This window comes from Canis lupus, chromosome 15 (genome assembly GCF_048164855.1).
Source record: "Canis lupus baileyi chromosome 15, mCanLup2.hap1, whole genome shotgun sequence".
NCBI classification, from domain to species: domain Eukaryota; kingdom Metazoa; phylum Chordata; class Mammalia; order Carnivora; family Canidae; genus Canis; species Canis lupus.
Genome location: NC_132852.1, coordinates 54,528,767 through 54,549,871, shown reverse-complemented (window position 1 = coordinate 54,549,871; position 21,105 = coordinate 54,528,767). Strand labels below are relative to the sequence as shown.

Here is a 21,105-nt window from a genome sequence, read left to right as displayed (position 1 = left end):
GACTAGCAAAAAGTAATGGAACTGCCAAGTGCCCAGTCGGTACTTGATACATATGTGTGCTGCAAACATATACCTTAAACTGTAGCATGTCATTCTTATGGTAGGTCACACGTAGGCGGAGAGAAGTCACGGGCACTGAGGGCAGAGCGGAGGCATAGACAGAAGATTTTAAGGAGATGGTAGCAGTGGCTCCATGTGAGTCATACTGAATATCGCTGACAGAGTACAGATCGTTGACAAAATAACAGAATGGGACTCCAGGAGAACTGGATGCCTGAAAAGGAAAGCAAAGGTTACCTCTACATGTGGTCCTAGAATTATCAAATATAAAGGGGCTAGAAAAGGCCACTTACAGGGAGTAAAGCCAGACCATCACTCATTTTCTTATATATTCTTTGATAGTGACATAAGTTTAAATTCCTGATCTCCTTACGAAATATTTGTAAAAAAAAAACCCTCCCACTCCTGTCCCTACCTATTCTTCATATCCAGATACAAATTCAGGTTCCTTTGGAAGTCCTTCCTTTCTATGGGTTTTTAAGTAGTGACACAGATACTGGTGCTATACTCATGAAACTGCAGCTTGAGTGTCAAGGATTTTTTTTTTTAAGATTTTATTTCTTCATGAGAGACACAGAGCGAGAGAGAAAGAGAGAGAGAGAGAGAGAGGCAGACACAGGCAGAGGGAGAAGCAGGCTCCATGCAGGGAGCCGGACATGGGACTCGATCCCAGGTCTCTAGGATCAGGCCTTGGGCTGAAGGTGGCACTAAACCGCTGAGCCACCCGGGCTGCCCAAGGATTTCAATGCATTTTAGTGCAGTCAGCACGGTTACCTCCCAGGCACAGCCACGGGCAGTACAGTTTGCTGCAGAAGCACCGCTCTCATCAGGAAAACAGTCTATTTTCTCTTCATCCCTTATCTTCAGGTCCCACTCCACCGTGTATGCTTCTCCGAGGATAAGATCAATTTCTGTGATAAGAGCAACCTGTGTAGGATGGGCAAGTGACAAGGAAATTTATCCTGAGGACAAAGGCCTTGTAAGATCTGAAACGTCTTTTAGGAAAGAAAATAGAAACGAGACTAGGCTCTCAACAATCCAAATGACACCACACTGGAGCTTCTAAGAAGGGAGCCACATGGAGGGAGGGGGAAGAGTGCAAATGTCCCAACTATCAGAATCTTGTACACCACATTTGGAAGAGAATTAGGCCAAATAAAATCTTCCGTGATCACCCATTTTCTTTCCTTCCCTGATTCCCCTTCCTCTTCCTTATCTGGTCAGAAGGCCTTCTGTGTTTCCCCTTGTAGCATAACACACATGAGCTCACGGGGCCATCCAAAAATCGAGCTTATGTTCTTGCCCTCCATTTTTAACCCCGGGTGTCCTGCCTTGGTCTGGAATAGTGGCAAGAAAACAGGAGTAACAATTGTGTGGCTTGAGCTCTCATCTCCATCTGCTAGGAAAATTTAGTCAAACCATTTCAGATCTTTGGGTCTCAGTTTCATCAACTGCAAAAGTGGGGAGTTGGCAAAATCATTACATTTCCTTCCATTTCTAACTTCCCAACCTCTTTATTTCTCCATGACCAAAGCCTCAAAACCTGAAACCTTGCCTCTTTGAGTCCCACTAATCCAAATATTTAATATTTTCTGTGTATTTATATCTCTTCTTTAATTAGCAATTTCCCTAGCAAAGGTCCCCATTTGCCCAGAATTACAAAATCACACTCTAAGGATAATCACCCTTTTTCCAGGCTCTTCTCAGTCTAAATTCACAAATCCCACTCCCCAGAGCAATGCTTTGACAGTGAATGGCACAGCCTTGATTCAAGGATCTATAGGACACACTTTGAGAATCAGATCTTTCTCACCTTGGCAGCTAAGACCATCCAAAATCTGATGACAACTTATTTGGCCACACTGATCCCCGACCTCTTCTCGTTATATAATCCCTGCAGACTAATGTAAGGCTGATCTCAATCCTTCGATTGGCTTATTTTGAAAGAGACCAATGCTCTTTCTAGGAAAATGGTGCCCTTTCGCGGAATACACTGCTAGTTACCTGCCTTATATAAAAGTTCTTTTCTGACTCACTATTTCAGCTTAGAATATTAAAGTTCATGATTAAGAACTAAATTTTTAATCCACATAACATAGCTGTGGCCATAAATGGGCAAGTACAAGTCCACTAGGAGTTGCTGGCTCAGAGTCTCCTTCTTCATTTAAGGGCTTGCCCCTTCCCTGCACCTTTTCCTTCCTGACTCTTCTTTCATTTTGCAGTAATAGGGCCGCAACAGCTGGTACTAAGCAGTCACTTCCAACCAACCCTGACAACCTCGAGCGACTGAACCAAGACCAGCAACTCACCACTTTCTAAACTTGTTATTGCATGAAGAAGAGAATCCCAATTTGTTCAAAGTCCCATTTTGCTCAGTTTCCTATCACTTGTGGCTGAATGAATCTCTGTCTGATACACCCTCATTCAAAGTCCAGCTTAAACCCTGATTTTTCTAATGGCTTTGCTCAGCTACTCCATGAGGCTTTGAACATTAAATCTGGTATAACGTAAGTTAACGTTTCCTCTCTTGCTTTGGATTGCCTGTCCCCTTCCCAGTAGTGTCACATATATAAATTGTATCTCTCCACCACCCAAATTCAAGCACCGACAGTTACTTTGCTCTTACATTAATTAATTTACTTAGCAGGTATTTATTGAGCTTGTTTTGGTATGTGCACATTTCAAATGGCTCGCACTTTGCCATAACTAACCATATAGTGCAGTTGTCCTTTGAATAACCCAGGTTTGAACTGCGTGGGTCCACTTACATGCATCGTTCTTTTTTTTTTTTCAATAAATACACTACAGAACTGCAAATGTATTTTCTCTTCCTAATGATTCTCTTAATAACATTTTCTTTTCTCTCGCTGGCTTTACTGTAAGAATACAGTGTAGAATTCAGATGATGTACAAATTCAGATGATGTGTTAAGCGACAGTTTACCCATTAGGGTTTTTGATAAAAACAAGTTGTTAAGATTCGGAGTCAAAAGTTAGTTATGAATTTTTGATGGCATGGGGGGGTCAGTGTCCCCCATGGTGTTCAAAGGTCAACTGTATTATTTCTAACTTTATAATGCACACATCCTCAACCTACACTGGAAGGCAAAATGGCCAATGTCATCAATACCTCATTATGGGAGAATACCAGATTTACTTATTTTCTCCAAATGGGGAAGATCCCTCACAAACATGCTGACCCAGGAGCTCCCAGTCCCAGGTCATCTGGAGGGCCTGGAGTGAGGAGGATGGGGGAAAGGATATTTCATAACACTAAGATACCAAGTGAACAGATTACAACCTGCTCAGGAGCATCAAGTCTCATTACACCTGATGAAAAATTATTTTTTATCCTTATCTAACCAAATAAGTAGCCATTAGCTAAGCTGGTCAGATTCTTTGACTTGAAATATTTCTTTAAAATGCATATGTTGGAGAGAAATTCCATATCTGAGCACAGTAAAAAAAATGCACTTCAAAATTTTAATTAATGGGGATCTCACCTCCCACTTTGCCTTTCTAGCTTCAGCCAGCAGCTTTCAGACCCACTTTCCCTCTAATCCTGTCCCCCACACTCCTCACTCTACTCTTCTTCTGTCTCCATCAGAGAGAACAGAAGACTGATGGGCAAATAAAGGGAATATGGATGAAAAGACCATTTTATCTTATTCCAGTTTCTCAGCAGCTCCCTGCTCCCTTCTAGCTCTAGCTTACCCCTTGCTTTTTTTCCCTCTCCTAACCCTCTGACTTCCCCACCCCAGACCTCAGAGTGTGTCCTTGTTCTTCAGGAACCCATGCAACTTTGGCAAGAAGGAACACCATAAGCTATGAATTCTTGATAAACTATCTCAACAAAATGAATTTTTACCTGTAGGTTAGAATCATAAGTGACATTAGGAGAAGTTTGACTTGGGATACCATTGTGTTTCACTATAACATTGGTAGGTTCCTGGGTCCCAAGAATTTTAATCTCTTTAAATACTAAATTATTGGGGTCTTTGTAAGTTGACTGCAAAATCTTCACATCCAAGCGGTTCTGCAAAACAAACACAAAGGTCTGCTGATTGGTGGCCAAGTCCCTCAAATGTTCTATCCTAGACCAGATACCCAAAACTTCTTTGAATGCCTCTTAACTGTCTCAAATAACATGTGCTCAAGGAGTACAAATTTATTTTAATACTGCCCTGAACAAAAAAGAGAGAAATACACACAGAGGAATTTTTAAACTGCATTTTAAAAGGCTGGCTACTTTGATTTATCCATATCATTGCCTCTTTTTACTAACATGGATGATTCAATTATTGAGAGTTAAGTCATAAATTGAAATGTGCCCATCTAAGCACCAGGTGATACATAGATATGCTGAATCACTATATTGTACACCTGAAACTAACATAATACTGAATGTTAACTAACTGGAATTAAAATAAAAGCAAATAATAATAAAAAATAAAGTTCTTTTACCTTCACAAAAAAGGAAATGGACTCATCTATAGTCATAAAGGCATGTGAAACTACACATATAATTACACATGTACACAAACACACATGAGCTGTCAGACAAAAGCCCACACCTAAGATTCATTAAAATGTGCTACTTACTTGGGTGACAGAAAACTCACATAAGAGATAAACTTGATTGGCCACGGTATCTGAAAGTGCAAGGAAGGTGAATCAACCTCTGACTTGCCCACCACAGAAGAACAGATGACCCCTCGGCTGTATCGAAAGCTACATCTTGAGAATGACAAGATTATAGACAGGTGTCCAAGGCCAGGCCACTTTTTTTTTCCTCTTCCTTCCCACCTTACCCTTGAAAAGATTCCCTTCCAAGAGCTTCCAAGGCAGATGCCTCAAGTGAATCTATCCCCTAAGCTTGAGCCACAAGAGTTGTTAATATATTGGAGCCAGAAAAATGTGTGAAGAAGCATGACCGGATACAGGCACATGAGAAGAATATACTCTCACTCTGCCTCACTGGCATGGGTATGTGTTTCTTATCATCAACATTTATGCAGAAATATTTTAGGGGAAGAGATCTACAGTTAATGGCAGGAATAGTCTTGAAAACATCTCTTTCAGATGCCTGTTGACAATAAAATGAGAGCCTGTATATATTGCTTGTTTGATGAGAGCATTTTAAGAAGTAGAAACATGTTTTCCTTCTATCTGAGGTCCATCTACCACTAGCAGTGAACAGTGCAACCCAAACTAAAATTCTCCTCTGAGTGATTAGCGTTGCTGTGCCTGGTGAGATTTCTCCCCCGCTGAATGACCAGCGGGAAAAACTCACAGATGCAGGTTGCTGTAACAGTGCTCACCTTTAGTTTCCCCATCATCCCAGAAAAGTTCGCCTTTTGCTTCTTTGTTTTCATCCAGGGCAATGATAAGACCAAGGGGGTTCCGGCGACTGTGGGAAACAAGATTTAGAGACTTAAGACTCAAAGAACTTTGCCGAAAGAGCTGGGAATGTTGCCATCAGATTTCTTTCCTTTTCTTTTTTTTCTTTTATGCACCAACCGAAACCAGTTTAAGAGAAAGAGAGAAAACACACGTGCAGGAGTGGTAGAGGGAGTGAGAGAACACTGGCCTGACATGGGGCTATATCCCACAACCCTGAGATCACAACCTGAGCCTAAACCAAGAGTTGTATGCTTAACTGACTATACCACCCAGGGGCTCCCGCCATCAGATTTCAAATGTGAAAGGTTATAGCAAATGGCTCGCTTTTCTCCAGGCACAAAAGCAAAATCAGCAGGCGCATCTTTCTCTAGAATCAGTAACATCACAGGAGACAGAAATACTGTGAACATTAGCAATAAACATCTATGTAGAAAGCAAGAATTTAAGTGCCAGCATCACTGTGATTGCTACTATAAAACTTGCTGATGCAACTATTATTTAGAATGCAGACTATTAGAAGAGAAAGAAATTCTAGACAATAATTGTCTCAGCCTAATTTTGGAGTTCATACAAGGGAAACATGAACTACGGTTGGGGGAATAAATTTTTGTTTTCCTGCCAAAGAACCATTTTGACTCAGAAGGCAATAAAATACAATAAAGTCCATCTATTTAAGGCAACTTTCCTAATTTTATTATTTATAATTAGTTCATTTGGAGAGGAAAATAAAACATTCGAGTTTTCTGCTTTATAATTTAAAATATGAAACACAAAACAGGACTTAAAAAGGCAATGAGGTAGATAGGCATTGAGAAAGAGGGAAAAAGAGCCATTTCATGTGGAAGCCCTCCTTGTGTCACCACTCCCTTGACTACTTCCCAGCTTCCTGCTCCCATTGGTCCCTCCCTGGCCTCACATTTTATATTCTTTCCCTGGTCAGCCCTCCAGTGTGCCCTATGAAGTCAGGTTCCATTATCAATCAAATCACCTGCTTTTTCTTAACACATATGTATTAAGTAGCTTTGTTTGTCAGCAAGTCTAAGAGATATAAAGACATATAGATCATAGCCCTGTTGATGGCCTTAAATATTGTAAGAAGGACTGAACATATTCACCACATAATCAAGACAGGAAGTAGAGGGACATACAAGTCAAAAGACTTATATGGGAGTCCAGAATGGCAGTTCCAGCAGTGTGGCTGACCAAATATTTTGGGGGATACCAGGCACCCTGAAAGATGCACCCAACACATGATCCTTAAAGGTTGCTTAAACTGCCTTCAAGATGATAGCAATCCTGACTTGCAACCAAGTAAAAAGGCAAGATCTCTCTGGAGTAATGAGACCCCACATTTGGACCCTTAAGATCACTACATTTGGGGGAAAAAAATGACTAAGCACACAAGGTAATAAGCCAGCATGAAAGAAAGTTTGCAAAAACAATGAACAATAATTTGGATTCTCCAAAGGATTTTAGATAATAGAAATTTCAAATACAAGGCATAAAGTAACTATGTTTGAAATACTTAAAAATATTGAGAAGGAAAGAAAAAAAATCCGCTAGGGAGCAAAAAATAATTTAACAGTATAGCAAAGAGAAAAAGTATTTAAAAAGTTTGTAGTGGCAGCAGGCCCTCTGCTGGAAGAATTGAGGAAGATTTCTTGCAGATGAAATCTTAAATTTGGAGAATGTATAAGAACACACCAGGCAAAGGATGCTGGAAAGGGTCATAAGTGCAGAAGCCCAAAAGCAGTCAAATAAATAGGTATGCCTGGGAATAGCAAGCTTTTGGGCATGGCTGGTCTACAGGTGTGTATTCAGATGTCTCAGGAGGCACAGTTAACTTGCAACTAGATTGTGATTGGCCTGGAATACCCTGCTAATGAAAGAATTTGGACTTCATGCAGGGAAGCAACAAGAAAAAAAAAATCTTCATTCTAGAAAGATAATTTTGGTATCAGTATGCAGAATAGCCTGAAGCTGAACAATACGATAAAAAGAAACCATTTGGTATGAGATGTGAAAGTATTTGGCCTCATTATCATAACAAGTCTGCAGTTTAAAAAAAAAAAAAAAGTCTGCAGCTAGAAAAATTTAGGTGGTAAGGAAAGTTGAAAAGAAAAGAAAGATTTCTAACCTCCCAGTCTATTAAAGACAAATAATACTTTGAGACATATATAAATGTGTACATCATTAGTACAGATGGAATCTAGAATTTCAGAATCAATGAGTCATAAAGGAGAAATCAGTGAAGTGATATGAGATAGACTTGAAGTGAACAAGTAAATTTTGTACCCTGTTCTGCATCACAGGAAAAGAAGTGGTTCAGTGGGAAGAAAGGAATGGGAAATTGAAATTATAGAGGAATGGAAATGAGAAGGAATGGGTCAAGAGCATAGCATAATGGGTTACCAAGCAGGTAGAGTAATCAACAGACCCCATTTCCCTGGAACTGAAAGGTTTACCAAGACATGAAACTTTTGGTGCTAAATTTGAACCGGTCCTGGGGAAACCAGGAAGGATGACCACCCCAGCGGTCAGTGTGTTTTGAGGAGAAATGCAGGAGGTTTAAGGAAGGATAGGGATTAAGTTCTTTCAAAATCCATCTTGTAAATCCCAACTTCCTCCAAAGAGGCTGAGAGAAGGGACAGAGTATGATGGACACACACACACCCCAGTCCTCCCCTCCCCGCCCCCACATGCCACAGAAAGCTTCAGCATCTTCTACACCACCGGCAACAGATGGGAACAGAAATGACCAGCTTCGTCAGCAGCCTCCCCCTTAAAGGAAACTCCAACCATGCTCTACCTGGCCACCGTGGTGGTGGCTGGCTGTTGTGTGGGAAAGATGTGGCCTCCGCGAAGGTGAAGTCCAATTTTGTCTGCAGGAAGTCCCATCTCCACTCTTTGCTTCCTCCATCTTGCTCGGGCCCCCTGATGCAGGCACACATGTCAAGCACCTTGGCAGGATGGCACATTCGCACCCCCCTCTTACCCAGGTGCTGAGTTATCTACAGCTCTTTTTTTTCCACCTGGCTGACCTACTGTCTAGTCAGACAATCAAACGAGAGGAAGGAAACAAATTAAGAACAACAGGTTTTGCCATCACTTGGGCATTTGGGGGAGCATTTATGTCATGCTGAGGCTATCTGACATATATTAGATGAATGGGTAGTTTTAAACAAGTTAGCTGACACCTGACCACACTGAACCCTCCACTGAACTCTCCAATATTTGCTCTTATCTTACTGTTAAATAAAACATACAAAAGTGGGTGTTTTTTTTTCCAGATCTCTTCATGACTGACATTAAGTGATTTAGGCTCACTTTATCAACTGTGCTATGAAATTATAGAAAACAGTACAAAAACACTCCTTAGGGTACTGATAGATGTTCCTCTCTCCAGGGAGGCATCTTGTCTATGCAGCTGTGGTCTTGAGGAGTTTAAGAAAAGTCAAAGCTACTTACAGTCTCATAATCGTACCAGACGGCATCGGGTATATAAGCCATCACTTTCTCTGCACCCTGAAATTAAAACAAAACATCATTCCTTGTGGCACAGTCTCTGAAGGGAATAAAATGGATTTCTTAGCATTCCCAATGGAGCTTCTTAACCATATACTGAGAGAGCATAAACATCCTTTCTTTTCTCTGTAAAAAAATTGTGTCTTTCTTCCGATAGGAATAGTAGAAGCAATAACTTGGCAACCAAAAGAAAAATCCCAGGGGAACCACATTAGGAATAATAATATTTAAATATATGTTGTGGTAAAAATAAATAATAAAATAAAATAAATATATGCTCTGGTAAAAATTCAAGCTTTACATGAACTCATGTAATCCAACTGTCCCCAGTGGCAGGTACTCTCATGATCTCACCTTTCCAGCTGAGGAACTCGCCCCAGGGCACATGGTACTAAGTGAGGCAGAGGCAGCAATCACACCCTGATTCCACCCAACTTTACAGACAGTGCTGGACCCCTGCTCCATTCTGCCTCTACCTCAAGGAGCAAGTAGGATCTGCTATGAAAATCTGATGACAAATAGGACCATTTCTAGCCCCAGAGCCACCATTAGATGCTTCTCCAGTGACTGGGAACTTGATCGAGGAAAAAGACTCATATAGAAAAAAAGATATGTAAGGAACACATCTCCAACTTCACCAAACCTCAGCACACTGTCTTCAAGGCCGACTCAGCCATAGGGACTGCAATCAGACTTGGAATAAAGAGAAGATAAATGGTTCCAGGAAGAGAAAAGTTTGGAGGGTAGCAAGAACAGAAGCAGAGACCATCCGGGTGCCTCTGTGGGACACTTACCTCATCCAGAACTGGAGTGATGAGGAGGCCGGGTCCCCATAAAAACTGTTGGTGTACATCCCATGTACTGCTATCCCCATAGAACCTGGAGATCAAGAGACGTTCACTGAGATCTGGGCCAATGCTTCCTAATAACCCTCCCCACAACTGTCCAAAACATGCAGGGTGCCTGCCTGCGGTAACCCCCCACATTATTCTGGGACACCCTCTCAGCCCCTTCCTTGTGCTCTGGCAGACAGATTCACTTTCCCCAACCCATGCACTCTCCTTTTCTTCTCCCTGGTTAGACACAGGTGCCTATTACAGGACATATGCGAGGCAGGGTCCAGACTGTAAGTCTATTCACCACATCCCCCTTTAAATAAATAAGTAAAATAAGCAATGCATCTTACAACTTCAGTTGACTATCAAGAAGGAACTGGGTATGATCACAATTAGCAGATAATTTAAAATTCTACCCTTTTAGGGTATCTGCCTTTTAACAGAAAATTCCAGGAGATGGTAAAAAGTGACTCAAAAATAATGAATGTGGGATCCCTGGGTGGCTCAGCGGTTTAGCGCCTGCCTCTGGCCCAGGGCGCGATCCTGGAGACCCAGGATCGAATCCCATGTCGGGCTCCCGGTGCATGGAGCCTGTTTCTCCCTCTGCCTATGTCTCTGCCTCTCTCTCTCTCTCTCTGTGACTATCATAAATAAATAATAAAAAATTTTAATAATTAATGTGTAATAATAGTAATAATTAATAATAATAATAATAATAATAATAATAATAGCAGGTATGTGCCTGAGAGCCTAGAATGTCAGATCCGTAAGAGAATTAACTGCATTTTGACAAGGAAAGTGTCTTTAGGGCCCTTTTTCAGAGTTAAGTTGGAGATGGCAGTAAAGGCTGGCAGTAAAGATTCTGGAACTCTAGAAATCCTCTGTAATATTCTTATTCATGTATAAATGATAAGTTCATCCTAGAACCTAAACATAGTGTGTTACAGAAGACACCATTCTGTTCAAGCTATCAAATCCTTTAAACTAAGAATCAAGAAAAGAAGGATGAAAGAACTTAAATGATTTGTCTAAGTTAGTCGGTGGTAGAACAAAGACCTCAAAGTCCTGTGATTTTAGTCTACTTCTATCCATAATAGGGAGCAGTCTATTCCACTTAAATATACCTTAAATATACCTCTAGAACAGTATGGAGGCAGCAGTGGCCTTGCAAATGCCAACTGAATATTTCAGTTAAAATATACATATATAGATTGGGATGCCTGGGGGGCTCAGTGGTTGAGAATCTGCCTTTGGCTCAGGGCATGATTCCAGAGTCCCAGGATCGCGTCCCACATCAGGTTCCCCACAGGGAGCCTGCTTCTCCCTCTGCCTATGTCTCTGCCTCTCTCTGTCTCTCTCATGAATAAATAAAATCTTTTAATAGATATAGATATAGATAGATATAGATATAGATATAGATATAGATGTCTGAATAACCACTTGAAGTGTCTCAATGTCCACTCTGATATTTGGGTCACCGGTCACACTAACAAAACCCCTTTGGATTATGTGAACTTACTCATGCATAAGGGGCCTGGCCACTGTGTCCCCCCGGCTGTGGGCACGGTAGAAGAGGGTGTAGAGGTAGGGTAATAGAGTGTAACGGATGTTAAGGTAGTGCCTGGAGGAGTTCAACAGCAGAGAGTCAGCTCCAAAAGAGGCAGGATCCTGGGCCTGGGAGGAAGAAGAGGTTGCCATTGTGATCTGACTATGAATAACTGAAGCATCTGGAGAACTCCAGACCCCATTCATCAGAACCAAGAGTTCCCTTCCCCAAAGGCCTGGGGCCTAGGGTGTGAACTCAGCCTCTGAGCAGCACAGGTGGGTAGAGGGAGATCCCGTCACCAAGTAAGTACCATTCTTCAGCTGGCAGCTCATCCAGCCTCATTCACACTTAGGACTTGCTCTGTCAGGGGATTGTCATTTCAATCATTTAGAAATATTTCCTCATCTGATTCTCATTACAAAATGAGCAATGTAGATAGAATGCACAGACATCTGGTAAGAATCTTCACAGACCCGCCACCTCCTTGACTGTAGCACTACCAAGAGCAGAGTCTGTGACAGCAGAGGATTTTCATGGCGTGCCAGAGGCCCTGGTTAATTGCAAATTAGCCTAAGTGAAGCACCAGGTAGGAGGCTGGCTCAGCAGATGTCTTGGCGAGGATGCAGCCAGATCCAGCTCTAACATATGTCAAATTTATCTTAATCATGTCTCCTGGGAGACTTACCTTGTAGCCTTGGCCATTGTGATTCCTGGAAAATGGATAAAATGCTCCCAGCTGCATCCACCTCCTACAGAGCTCCTCAGAGGTGTCCAGTGCAAAGCCACATATGTCAGCACCCACCTGGAAGGACACACAGACAGGATATATACCTCATTTCCATCATCTCGCCCCCTTTGCTTGATATCAGGGACCTCCCAACTTCACTTTGCCAATTTTTACTGAGAAGGGTTATAGAGTGTGGTCAGAATTGGGTCACATCCCATGTTCACTCTTTTAAGTATATTTTTTTTAGGTGGGGAGGGGCAGAGAGAGAGAGAGAGAGAATCTGAAGCAGGTTCCATACCCAGTGTGCAGCCCAACACAGGGCTCCAGTCAAAATCAAGAGTCACACACTTAACCAACTGAGCCACCCAGGCACTCCTCATGTCCACTCTCTTAGAAGACCATGACAAAGCTACTTCATTTTTCTTTGCCTCAGTTTACTCATTTCTTTAAAGTGGACATTAATTACCCACACAGGGTTTTAGTAAATGACATAATGGAAGTAAAACACTTGACATACAATAGGTCTTGTTTTTTAAGGATTTATTTATGAATTTGAGAGAGAGAGTGTGTGTGAGTGTGCAGGGGGGTCGGGGGGCGGGGGGCGGCAGTTTGGTAAGGGCAGAGGCAGAGGGCTAGAAAATCCCAAGCAGACTCCCCAGTGAGCATGGAGCCCAAGGCAGGGCTTAATCTCACAACCTCGAGACCATGACCTGAGCTGAACCAAGAGGTAGACCCCAACGCATATTGTATGCCCTGCCATACAATAAGAGCTTTTTGATGGGTAGAACTAGAATTACTGCTGGTATTATTATTTTGGCCACATCACTATCAGAATTAACTTTCCAAAGCCTAATCTGATTCTGTCACTCACTTATTCAAACATCTCCAGGTCTCCTCATAGCTTAGCTAGCACCTCCTCAAAACCTGGTTCCAACCCACCCTTCCAGTATCACTTTCTACGCCAGTCCTACAAACCAACCCTTATAGACACATAAATTCTCCCCCTTACTACTTTTCCTCATGTTTATTTCTCAATCTTAAAATGACCTCCCCAGTAATCTGATAAACCCACTTTTTAAAAAAGATTTTATTTATTTATTCATGAGACACACAGAGAGAGAGAGAGACAGAGACATAGGCAGAGGAAGAAGCAGGCTCTCAGCGGGGAGCCCAATGAGGGACTCAATCCTAGGACCCCAAGATCACTCCCTGAGCCAAAGGGAGACACTCAACCACTGAGCCACCCAGGCTTCCCAAGATAAACCCACTTTTTAAGGGTAAACTCAAGTGCAACCTGTTCCATGAAGTTTCTCCTGATTCTCTGTGTTCCTTGTAATCTTGTCAGAATTAAAAAGTATCTTGTGCATGATTTCCCTCAACATTTAATTTATATGTCCCTAGCTTGTCATAATTATTTGTTTATATATTTTATATATAAGGGAAAGAGAAGGTGTTTCTGTTACTATATTTATGCTTTTCTCTACCCTTACCATGCGTACCTAGCTTAGTACCTTGCACATAGTAGGAGTTCCATAGATACATATGTTGAATTTAACTAAAAGATGTCAAACCCCCCCCTCTAGGGACCTGGCAGCATTATGTTTTCTTATGTGGGTGCTGGATACACAGATGTGTCTAGCTTGCAAAATTCATCAACTACATGCTTAAGTATATGTATATGTTTTTGTGTGTGTGTTATACTTTAATAGAAAAAATGTTCCAATGATAGCACTTCAAGGGTGCACTGTCTTCTTCATAAGTCAGTGCAGGAAAGAATGTAGTAATATCAGAACTATAATGATATAGATGAAGCCATTGTTCTTAAGACATTAAACCCCAGGGCCAGGAAGGGTGGGAAAGATGAGCTCCATGCTTTCAGAATTTTCTGTAATGAGGCTTTCTGGGAATTAAGGTTGGGATGGGGACTCACCATTGGGATACCAAAAAGGTTGAACTCGAGCATGCCAGGGATAGACCACCGAAGATCATTCCAGGTGGCCACATTGTCTCCTAACCAGTGGGCTGCAAACTTGCCAGATCCCGCAAAGGTAGAACGGGTTAAAATGAAGCTTCTCTTATTAGGGAACACGGTCTTGACAGCTCTAGAAAGGGAGAGAAACTTAGAATCAATGTGTGATCTCAGCATGACTTGGCCCCACAGATATAGCGACCAGGCCGAAGATCATTCTCTTTTAGCTCTTTCTAATAGGGTTAGAGTTGCTACAGAAGCAGACTGCAGCATTAAGTATATTTACATTTTGTTTTGTTTTGTTTTAAGTATATCATTAAATCTTTAATTTCCAAGATTTTTAAAAGCAGCCTTGAAAAGGCTAGTATCCAATTTTTATGGAACAAAGGTGAATATTTTTTTATAAAGGTGAAATTTATCTTTACATAGATGTATAAACATTGATCTTGCACATTGTGCTATTTTAAGCATATGCAAAAAATGACCTTAGGAACAGCCTTTTGGAACTTAAGTTCTTTTTAAATAGAAACACTTTGGCCATAATTTTGTAATAAAAAAAAGACATTTTAAATTTATAGATGCTTGTGTGTACTTTTATAATTACTTATCATCTAATTTTTAAAATAAGAAGTCTACACATATATTTTAAAAATTTTGCTCTACAATTTTTAAAACAACTTTCAAGAAGGCTAAACATATACTATGACTTTGCTAATGAAGGAATGTGGTTTTGTTCTGACTTCCTGCTGACAAAGTTACAGTAAAATCTCAGTACATTTTCCTCACTGTAGAACTTGAGTCTATACACCAGGGTAGACAAAGCACAGTGGAAGTTGAGCCAGTATCTAAAGCCCTGAAGCTCATGTAGTCTATAAGTTACTTTACCCTCCATACTCCATCTATACAGTGTAACAGAGAGGAAAATACATGGGTTTTGGATTCATGCAAAAATGATTTAAATTTTGCTTTTACAACGTCTTAGCTGTTTGCCCTTGGTCAAGTTACTTCCCTTTATTTCTTCCAACCTTCCACTCATTCATATATTCATCCATTCTTTCTTTTTTTTTTTTTTTTACATTATCTGTCAGTTCAAAATTTATTTTCTCCTATAGCTTAATGGAAATAATTTTTTAAAATTCTATGCATTGTCTTTTTTAATTTAAGTTCAATTAGCCATCATACAGTACTTCATTAGTTTCAGATGTAGTTTTCAAATTTATCCATTCTTTCATTTTATACATTCCACAAATATTTATTGGATTCCTTCTTCCTTATGTGCCAGGTAGTTTATTCATTCATTCAGTAATAATAACCACATTCATTTTGCAGAGTTCTTAAAAATAACACCCTAGCACCTGGAATCTAACAAAGATCAATAATTTGATCATGTATTAAGTCCGGAGCAGCAGTGGCCTTACTCTGCCGTGGCGATCGCCATGGAGTAGCCATACAGATTGTGGACGTCGTACTGCTTGCCCCAATGCTGCACTGCATCCATGCAGAGACTCTTGGAGAACAGGTACCCATCCAGGATTCCTGGGGCAAAAGAGGGATAAGTCAGTGAGAGCCTCAGATGCACATTCCCTGCTCCTGGACTGTCATATGGCAGAAACTGGAATCGTGGCACTTTGTGTGGGGGTTTACTGTGGCCATCCTGCAAATGATCACACAGCGTCCTCACTATCAGAGGGTTATACATTTGGAGTAGTTTCTCTGATATATAAATAAACTGTGCTGCCCCCTACACATTCTTCTACCCTGGGCACTCACGTTGACTCAAAGCAGGCCTTTGGAAGCCAGAGGATCCAGTTAGACTTGAAATTTAATCTGAATTCTTCTAACTGAGCCAAATCATGTGGTTTGAGAATAGAAATATTTGATGAAAGTGTAAATTAATTGTTCACTTCTTCTTTCCACTGACCGGATTGTATAAAGGCTACCTCCCCAATATCTCTCATACTTCTATTCTTTTCTGCTCCCATTGTACCATCCTGACTCTGATCCCAATTACCTTTGCATCTTAACTACTGCAGTAGTTTCTTAATGGCTTATTTACTTCTGATCTATTGATCTTCGAATTCATACTGTACTAACACCAGATTAATATATCCCAAACCATTCAACTATCCTATTTCCCTTATATGAAAACATAAATAGCTTCCATCGCCAAAAGAATGAAGTGTGAACTATTTAGCCTCCCACCCAAATCCTTGGCCCACCTGCCCCAATTTCCTATTTTCTCATTAGACTAAAAGTCTTCATAAGATGCCATAATGCTAGCACCACATTCTTTCCTTAATAAAGATAAAATATATCAGTGATCCTCTAGCTTCCTTCAAACTACAATAAATGCCATGATTCCAGGGCCATACCCTGAGAGATGGTGTTGTTCAAAGTTCAATTGGAGCTCAATAGCATCATATTCACTGACTCTGACTTTGACCTTCAAAGCCTGGGTTCTGGCTTCTTTTCACCCTGCAGTTCATGTCTGTTCTTCACATTCTTGGTATCACCAGACTTCACCCTCATCTGAAGACCAAGCCTGGTTATCTGGACTTTCTCTTGTAAGCCCTGACCTCTGGAGATACTCACTCGAGAGTAATAAAAACTAATCACTAGCCTCTGGCTTCTGTACTATATGTTCTTTGGACCTTCCCCTAGAAACAGCCCAGACTGTAGGTAAAAAGACTAGTGGCCTCCATTTAATTTATGCCTCATTTAGGAAAGCTTGGAGTGCTTTGATTTTCTTTCCTAATTTTTGGTATATATTACCCACATTTTCCTCTCCCTATGCACATACATGTACAAATTTCTTTTCTAGGTTGTTCATATCTATCCTTATGAATGTAAAATACCAAACATGCATTGCCAATTTAATCATACTACCACCAAGACTTACTGGGAACAAATGGGGGATAATTTAGATGGCTCGTGGAACACCCTGAAATGGAACCATCAACAAAGTTGGAGACTTCATTCATATCCTACAAGACAAAGAGTAAAACTACCATGACGGAAAAGTAACAAGCCCCCTTATGTCGTACTAATGTTTATCTCCATTTTTTTTTTAAGGAATCAGAGAAATGATTCTAGATATTTCTTCTTTAAAGAGGTTCTTATGCACAAGACAGAAACAGATCTTCCTGTTTTCTCTACCCCCTGAAGGTTTCACAAAGAAGTCTTAAAATCCCTTCAAAATGCTATATGCTGGCTAATGGAATTTAAATTTTTAAAAATGCTTTATGTCTATAATTGTGGGAAATGAAACATTTTCAAAAATATTAGGTAAAAAAAGATCTCAGTTTATATGATTCCATATAAATGGAAATGAGCATTAAGGAGGGTACATGATGCAATGTGCACTGGGTGCCCGAATCAACTTATACATTCTCCATATTTCCAAATATAGCTATGAATGCACACGCATATCAATACATATATACAAATATATACATAGAGAAATGAAGGGGTAAGCCCCTGCCAATAGCTGAGCAGGTGAGGGGTCTGGTAAGATGCACAGCAAAATATTCGTGGTAGATGTTTGCAATTGATAACTTTTTAGAGGGGCTTTGCTTTCACCCTTTTAGCTCTCTGTATTGTCCTAATTTTCTACATTTCTCTTAAAGATAGAAAAAAGTTCAACTCTAGAGCCCCCTAAAATTTCCTGAATGTCTGCTGCTTTGCATTTGTTTTCATTTGATATTATAGGTGACATTTGTCCTTATCACCCCCACAACTTTGTCATTTATCACTGGGTACTTTGGTTCTGATCAATCTGTCCAACGTGTTCAAATGAAAGAGCTCTGAACTGGCAATTGAACAATCCATGTACTTTGCAACAACGTAAGGCATATGTGACCTATTTTTACTTCATCTTTTGTTTAAATTCAATTAGCCAACATATAGTAATCATTAGTTTCAATTATAGAGTTCAGTTATCCATCAGTTGCATATAACACCCAGTGCTCATCACATCACATACCCTCCTTAATGCCCATCATCTAGTTACACCATCAACCCATCCATTTTCAAAAGAAGAGCTGGATTCAGAAAAAAAACAAACTTCTGAGTTTACTTCCAGAACTAATCATCTGATTTAGATTCTAAGCTACACGTTTCAGTAAGATTAAATAGTAACATAGGGAATATTAGAATTACTGCTATATGTGCTTTCTTTTCATCTCCTTCCTGCCATGTTCCTTGACTCAGTGACATAGATACACAGTCTAAACATGAGTCACCGAAAATTCAGTAATAAGGACTCACAATCCAGATTCCATCAAATTCTATTTTGTTGTGGAAAAGCTCAAATTCCTTTGCCCACCAAACAGCACAGCTAGGGTTGGTATAATCAGGAAACACAGTTTTTCCAGGCCAGACCTACAGTAGAAAAAGAAAAACATTGACCAGAGTCAATTAAACGAATATAGGATAAAACAGAGTATTTTGCAAAGAGATTCCCAATATGGTCATGGCAATGGAGATATCTAGGCACAGGCTTTTTCCAGTTGGGAATGGGAAGCACCCCAAATACTCAATAATAATAAATGTCAGGTGGACTCAATTGGTCATATGAGGAAAAACTTATTTTAAAAAACCAATAAAGCCCCAAATAAATGAATCCACGGACACAGGCATCATCTACATTGTTCATCTTTGCCTCTGCTACACCTTCCCCCTCACTTTCTCTAGTTCCAGGCCCAAGAACAGCAAATTCAGGAAAGTCCTGTCCAAGTGTCCACTGAGCTGTCACAAGTTGTGGGTTCAGAGCATCATTTCCTCTTCTGTATTTCCTGCCACCCACGTCCTCTCAGACACTGCGTGTTTGGGACAGCAGAGATGTTAGAAGTGAACCAGGAGATCACACCCTTGTGAAAACATGGACAAACAAAAGTTTGATGAAGTAGTCAAATTGGTCAAGAATTACAAAGGAGAGGAATGAACCAGTTCCATTGGACCTGGTGCTTAGGAGGTATGTGGTGGCATCCGTCAGGGCAGCACCAGTGCCATGAAGCCTACTGTCAGCTGGAGAGTGAAGGGGACACGAGGACATTCAGGGTGCAGGCTACTGTTCAAAGGGATTCAGCTGTGGGGGGCATGCATGAGCTAGAGGTGTCTAGGTGTCTAGGGATGAAGAGACAGGAACAAGTTTATCCCCAGCATATATAAGGCATTTGAAAGTGTCAAGGCAACTACACACACACACACACACAAACACACACACACTCTGCCACAGTGGCCCCCCCAGAAGTCCCGAGGTCCCCCATTCAGTTACCTCTCCAATGAGCGGCGTCAACCCATCTGAAGCATTCACCCATATCTTTGCACCTGAACCTCTGTCATATGGGCCGTAAGGATTGCTGGGGGAAGAGTTGTTGGAGATGGCTGGATCCTAAGAAGAGGAAAGAAACAATGAAGGACTCAGCTTCAAGCTCGAGGCACAGAAAGGAGACTGGAAATTGAGGGTCAAAGGAGAAAGAGGTGGCTGCAAAGATAAGAAAGAGCAAGCCACTGATCTGGGGGAAAGAGAGGATGACACGTACCACAATGATGACCAATTTCTGACTGTTATTGTGTAACTCCTTAACAAACTCAGGGAAGCCTTTATAATTTACTGGATCATAAGTGAAGTCCTTCCTCTCATGCATATAATCAATATCAGCATGCTGCACGTCCTAAAAGTGTAGGCAAAGTCCACAATTTAGCACTCAGGAATTTCCCTGTTCAAATGATTCAGTCAAATGATCACTGTTAAGACCCCCATATACACTGACTCTGCGCTGGGCTAGAAACCAGGTTCTAGATCAGTCCCTGGCATCGAAGTGTTTCTTCTCCATTAGTAATTTCAAAAACAGACGATCCATTGTATCCCCTAAGGCCTGAACCCCACCCCTGGAATCAGGTTAACTGCATCACCAGGCCTTGTTGCACTCCAGCACTAAAAGCCAATCTAACAAACCATAACAATTACAACAAATGGCTATCAAAATTATATGCATACCTAAATCCTACCCCATCCACAAGCTGAAAGGGAGAAAAGACAGTTTGTCCCATGTCTCTGTCATTTTACTGCCCCATGTTTTGTTTCGTTGCCTTTCTTCTAACTCAAATTTTCTTTGGCACTTATTTTTTTCCTAATTTTACCTGTATGATAATAGTGGTGCCCAGAATGAAATTGATTCTTACTCAAGATCTATGAGTCTGCCTTCAAGGGAAAGGGGTATGGGAGAGAAGGATTATTCCAGAGACTACTGGGCTTTCTCCTTTGCACCTCCTGAAAAGCCTTACTCTCCATGATAGAACAGATATGTTCAAGTTGAGCCATTCGAAATATAAAAATATTCTATTATTATGTTTATGTACTATGTGCTTTTGCTCACTTAAACTAGTAAAGAAATGCTTTGAGAACTAAAATTAAAAAATATAAATGTAGTCAATATGGTAAGTAAGCATACGAAAATGTTACTAATAAAATGTTATAAGAAAAACAGAGACAAACAGATTGCCTCCAAACCCCAAAATTGTGGTCCCTAAGTATTATTTCCTGTGAAAAAACGGGTTCCTTAGGGGAATGGCCGGCCCAGCAAAAAAGTCTAGCATTCTGAATATGTAAAATTCTTTTTATTATATATTAAAAAAAAAAAAAACTCCAGGAGAGAAAGCATAAGCAGTTGTTCTTATTCCCCAAGGGAATTCCTTTATTTCTGGAGGATGTTTAAAGCCTGACTTACATAAGGGAGCCGAGCCACACGGTTTCTCTGCACGACTTCCCTCATGCTCTCTAGTGTTCCATAATCATAACGACTGAGATGAAATCCAAGGGCCCAGTATGAGGGAAGGGCTGGCCGTCCAATGAGCTGAAAGAAGTACGCGAAATAAAAGTTAGCAAATACTCTATCTTTAACAAAATTTTGTAAGCATTGGTTTGGGGGCACAAGACATACTCCAATTTCCAATACACCATTTCATTAATGTTGGAATGTTAGCCTAGTCTCCTAGCCCCTCTATAAATCACTGAGGGTAAGATAGATTTGTAGTAG

The 21,105-nt window shown here is 40.7% G+C and overlaps 1 protein-coding gene across 4 annotated transcripts in view; it reads right to left on the bottom strand.

Annotated features, from left to right (window-relative positions):
* The window catches only part of MGAM (maltase-glucoamylase), a 97,275-nt gene that overhangs the window by 32,188 nt on the left and 43,982 nt on the right, over window positions 1-21,105 (bottom strand). For all 4 annotated transcript variants that reach the window (XM_072777491.1, XM_072777492.1, XM_072777489.1 and 1 more), the window contains 17 exons: window positions 20,797-20,922; window positions 19,609-19,740; window positions 19,341-19,457; window positions 18,332-18,445; window positions 16,965-17,049; window positions 15,484-15,601; window positions 14,027-14,198; window positions 12,055-12,171; window positions 11,343-11,497; window positions 9,782-9,866; window positions 8,931-8,987; window positions 8,272-8,396; window positions 5,381-5,469; window positions 4,662-4,711; window positions 3,928-4,095; window positions 835-987; window positions 74-274 (listed from right to left, as the gene is read on the bottom strand). In XM_072777491.1, the coding sequence (XP_072633592.1) occupies window positions 74-274; window positions 835-987; window positions 3,928-4,095; window positions 4,662-4,711; window positions 5,381-5,469; window positions 8,272-8,396; window positions 8,931-8,987; window positions 9,782-9,866; window positions 11,343-11,497; window positions 12,055-12,171; window positions 14,027-14,198; window positions 15,484-15,601; window positions 16,965-17,049; window positions 18,332-18,445; window positions 19,341-19,457; window positions 19,609-19,740; window positions 20,797-20,922 (2,064 nt within the window). The remainder of the gene's footprint in view (window positions 1-73; window positions 275-834; window positions 988-3,927; window positions 4,096-4,661; window positions 4,712-5,380; window positions 5,470-8,271; window positions 8,397-8,930; window positions 8,988-9,781; window positions 9,867-11,342; window positions 11,498-12,054; window positions 12,172-14,026; window positions 14,199-15,483; window positions 15,602-16,964; window positions 17,050-18,331; window positions 18,446-19,340; window positions 19,458-19,608; window positions 19,741-20,796; window positions 20,923-21,105) is intronic.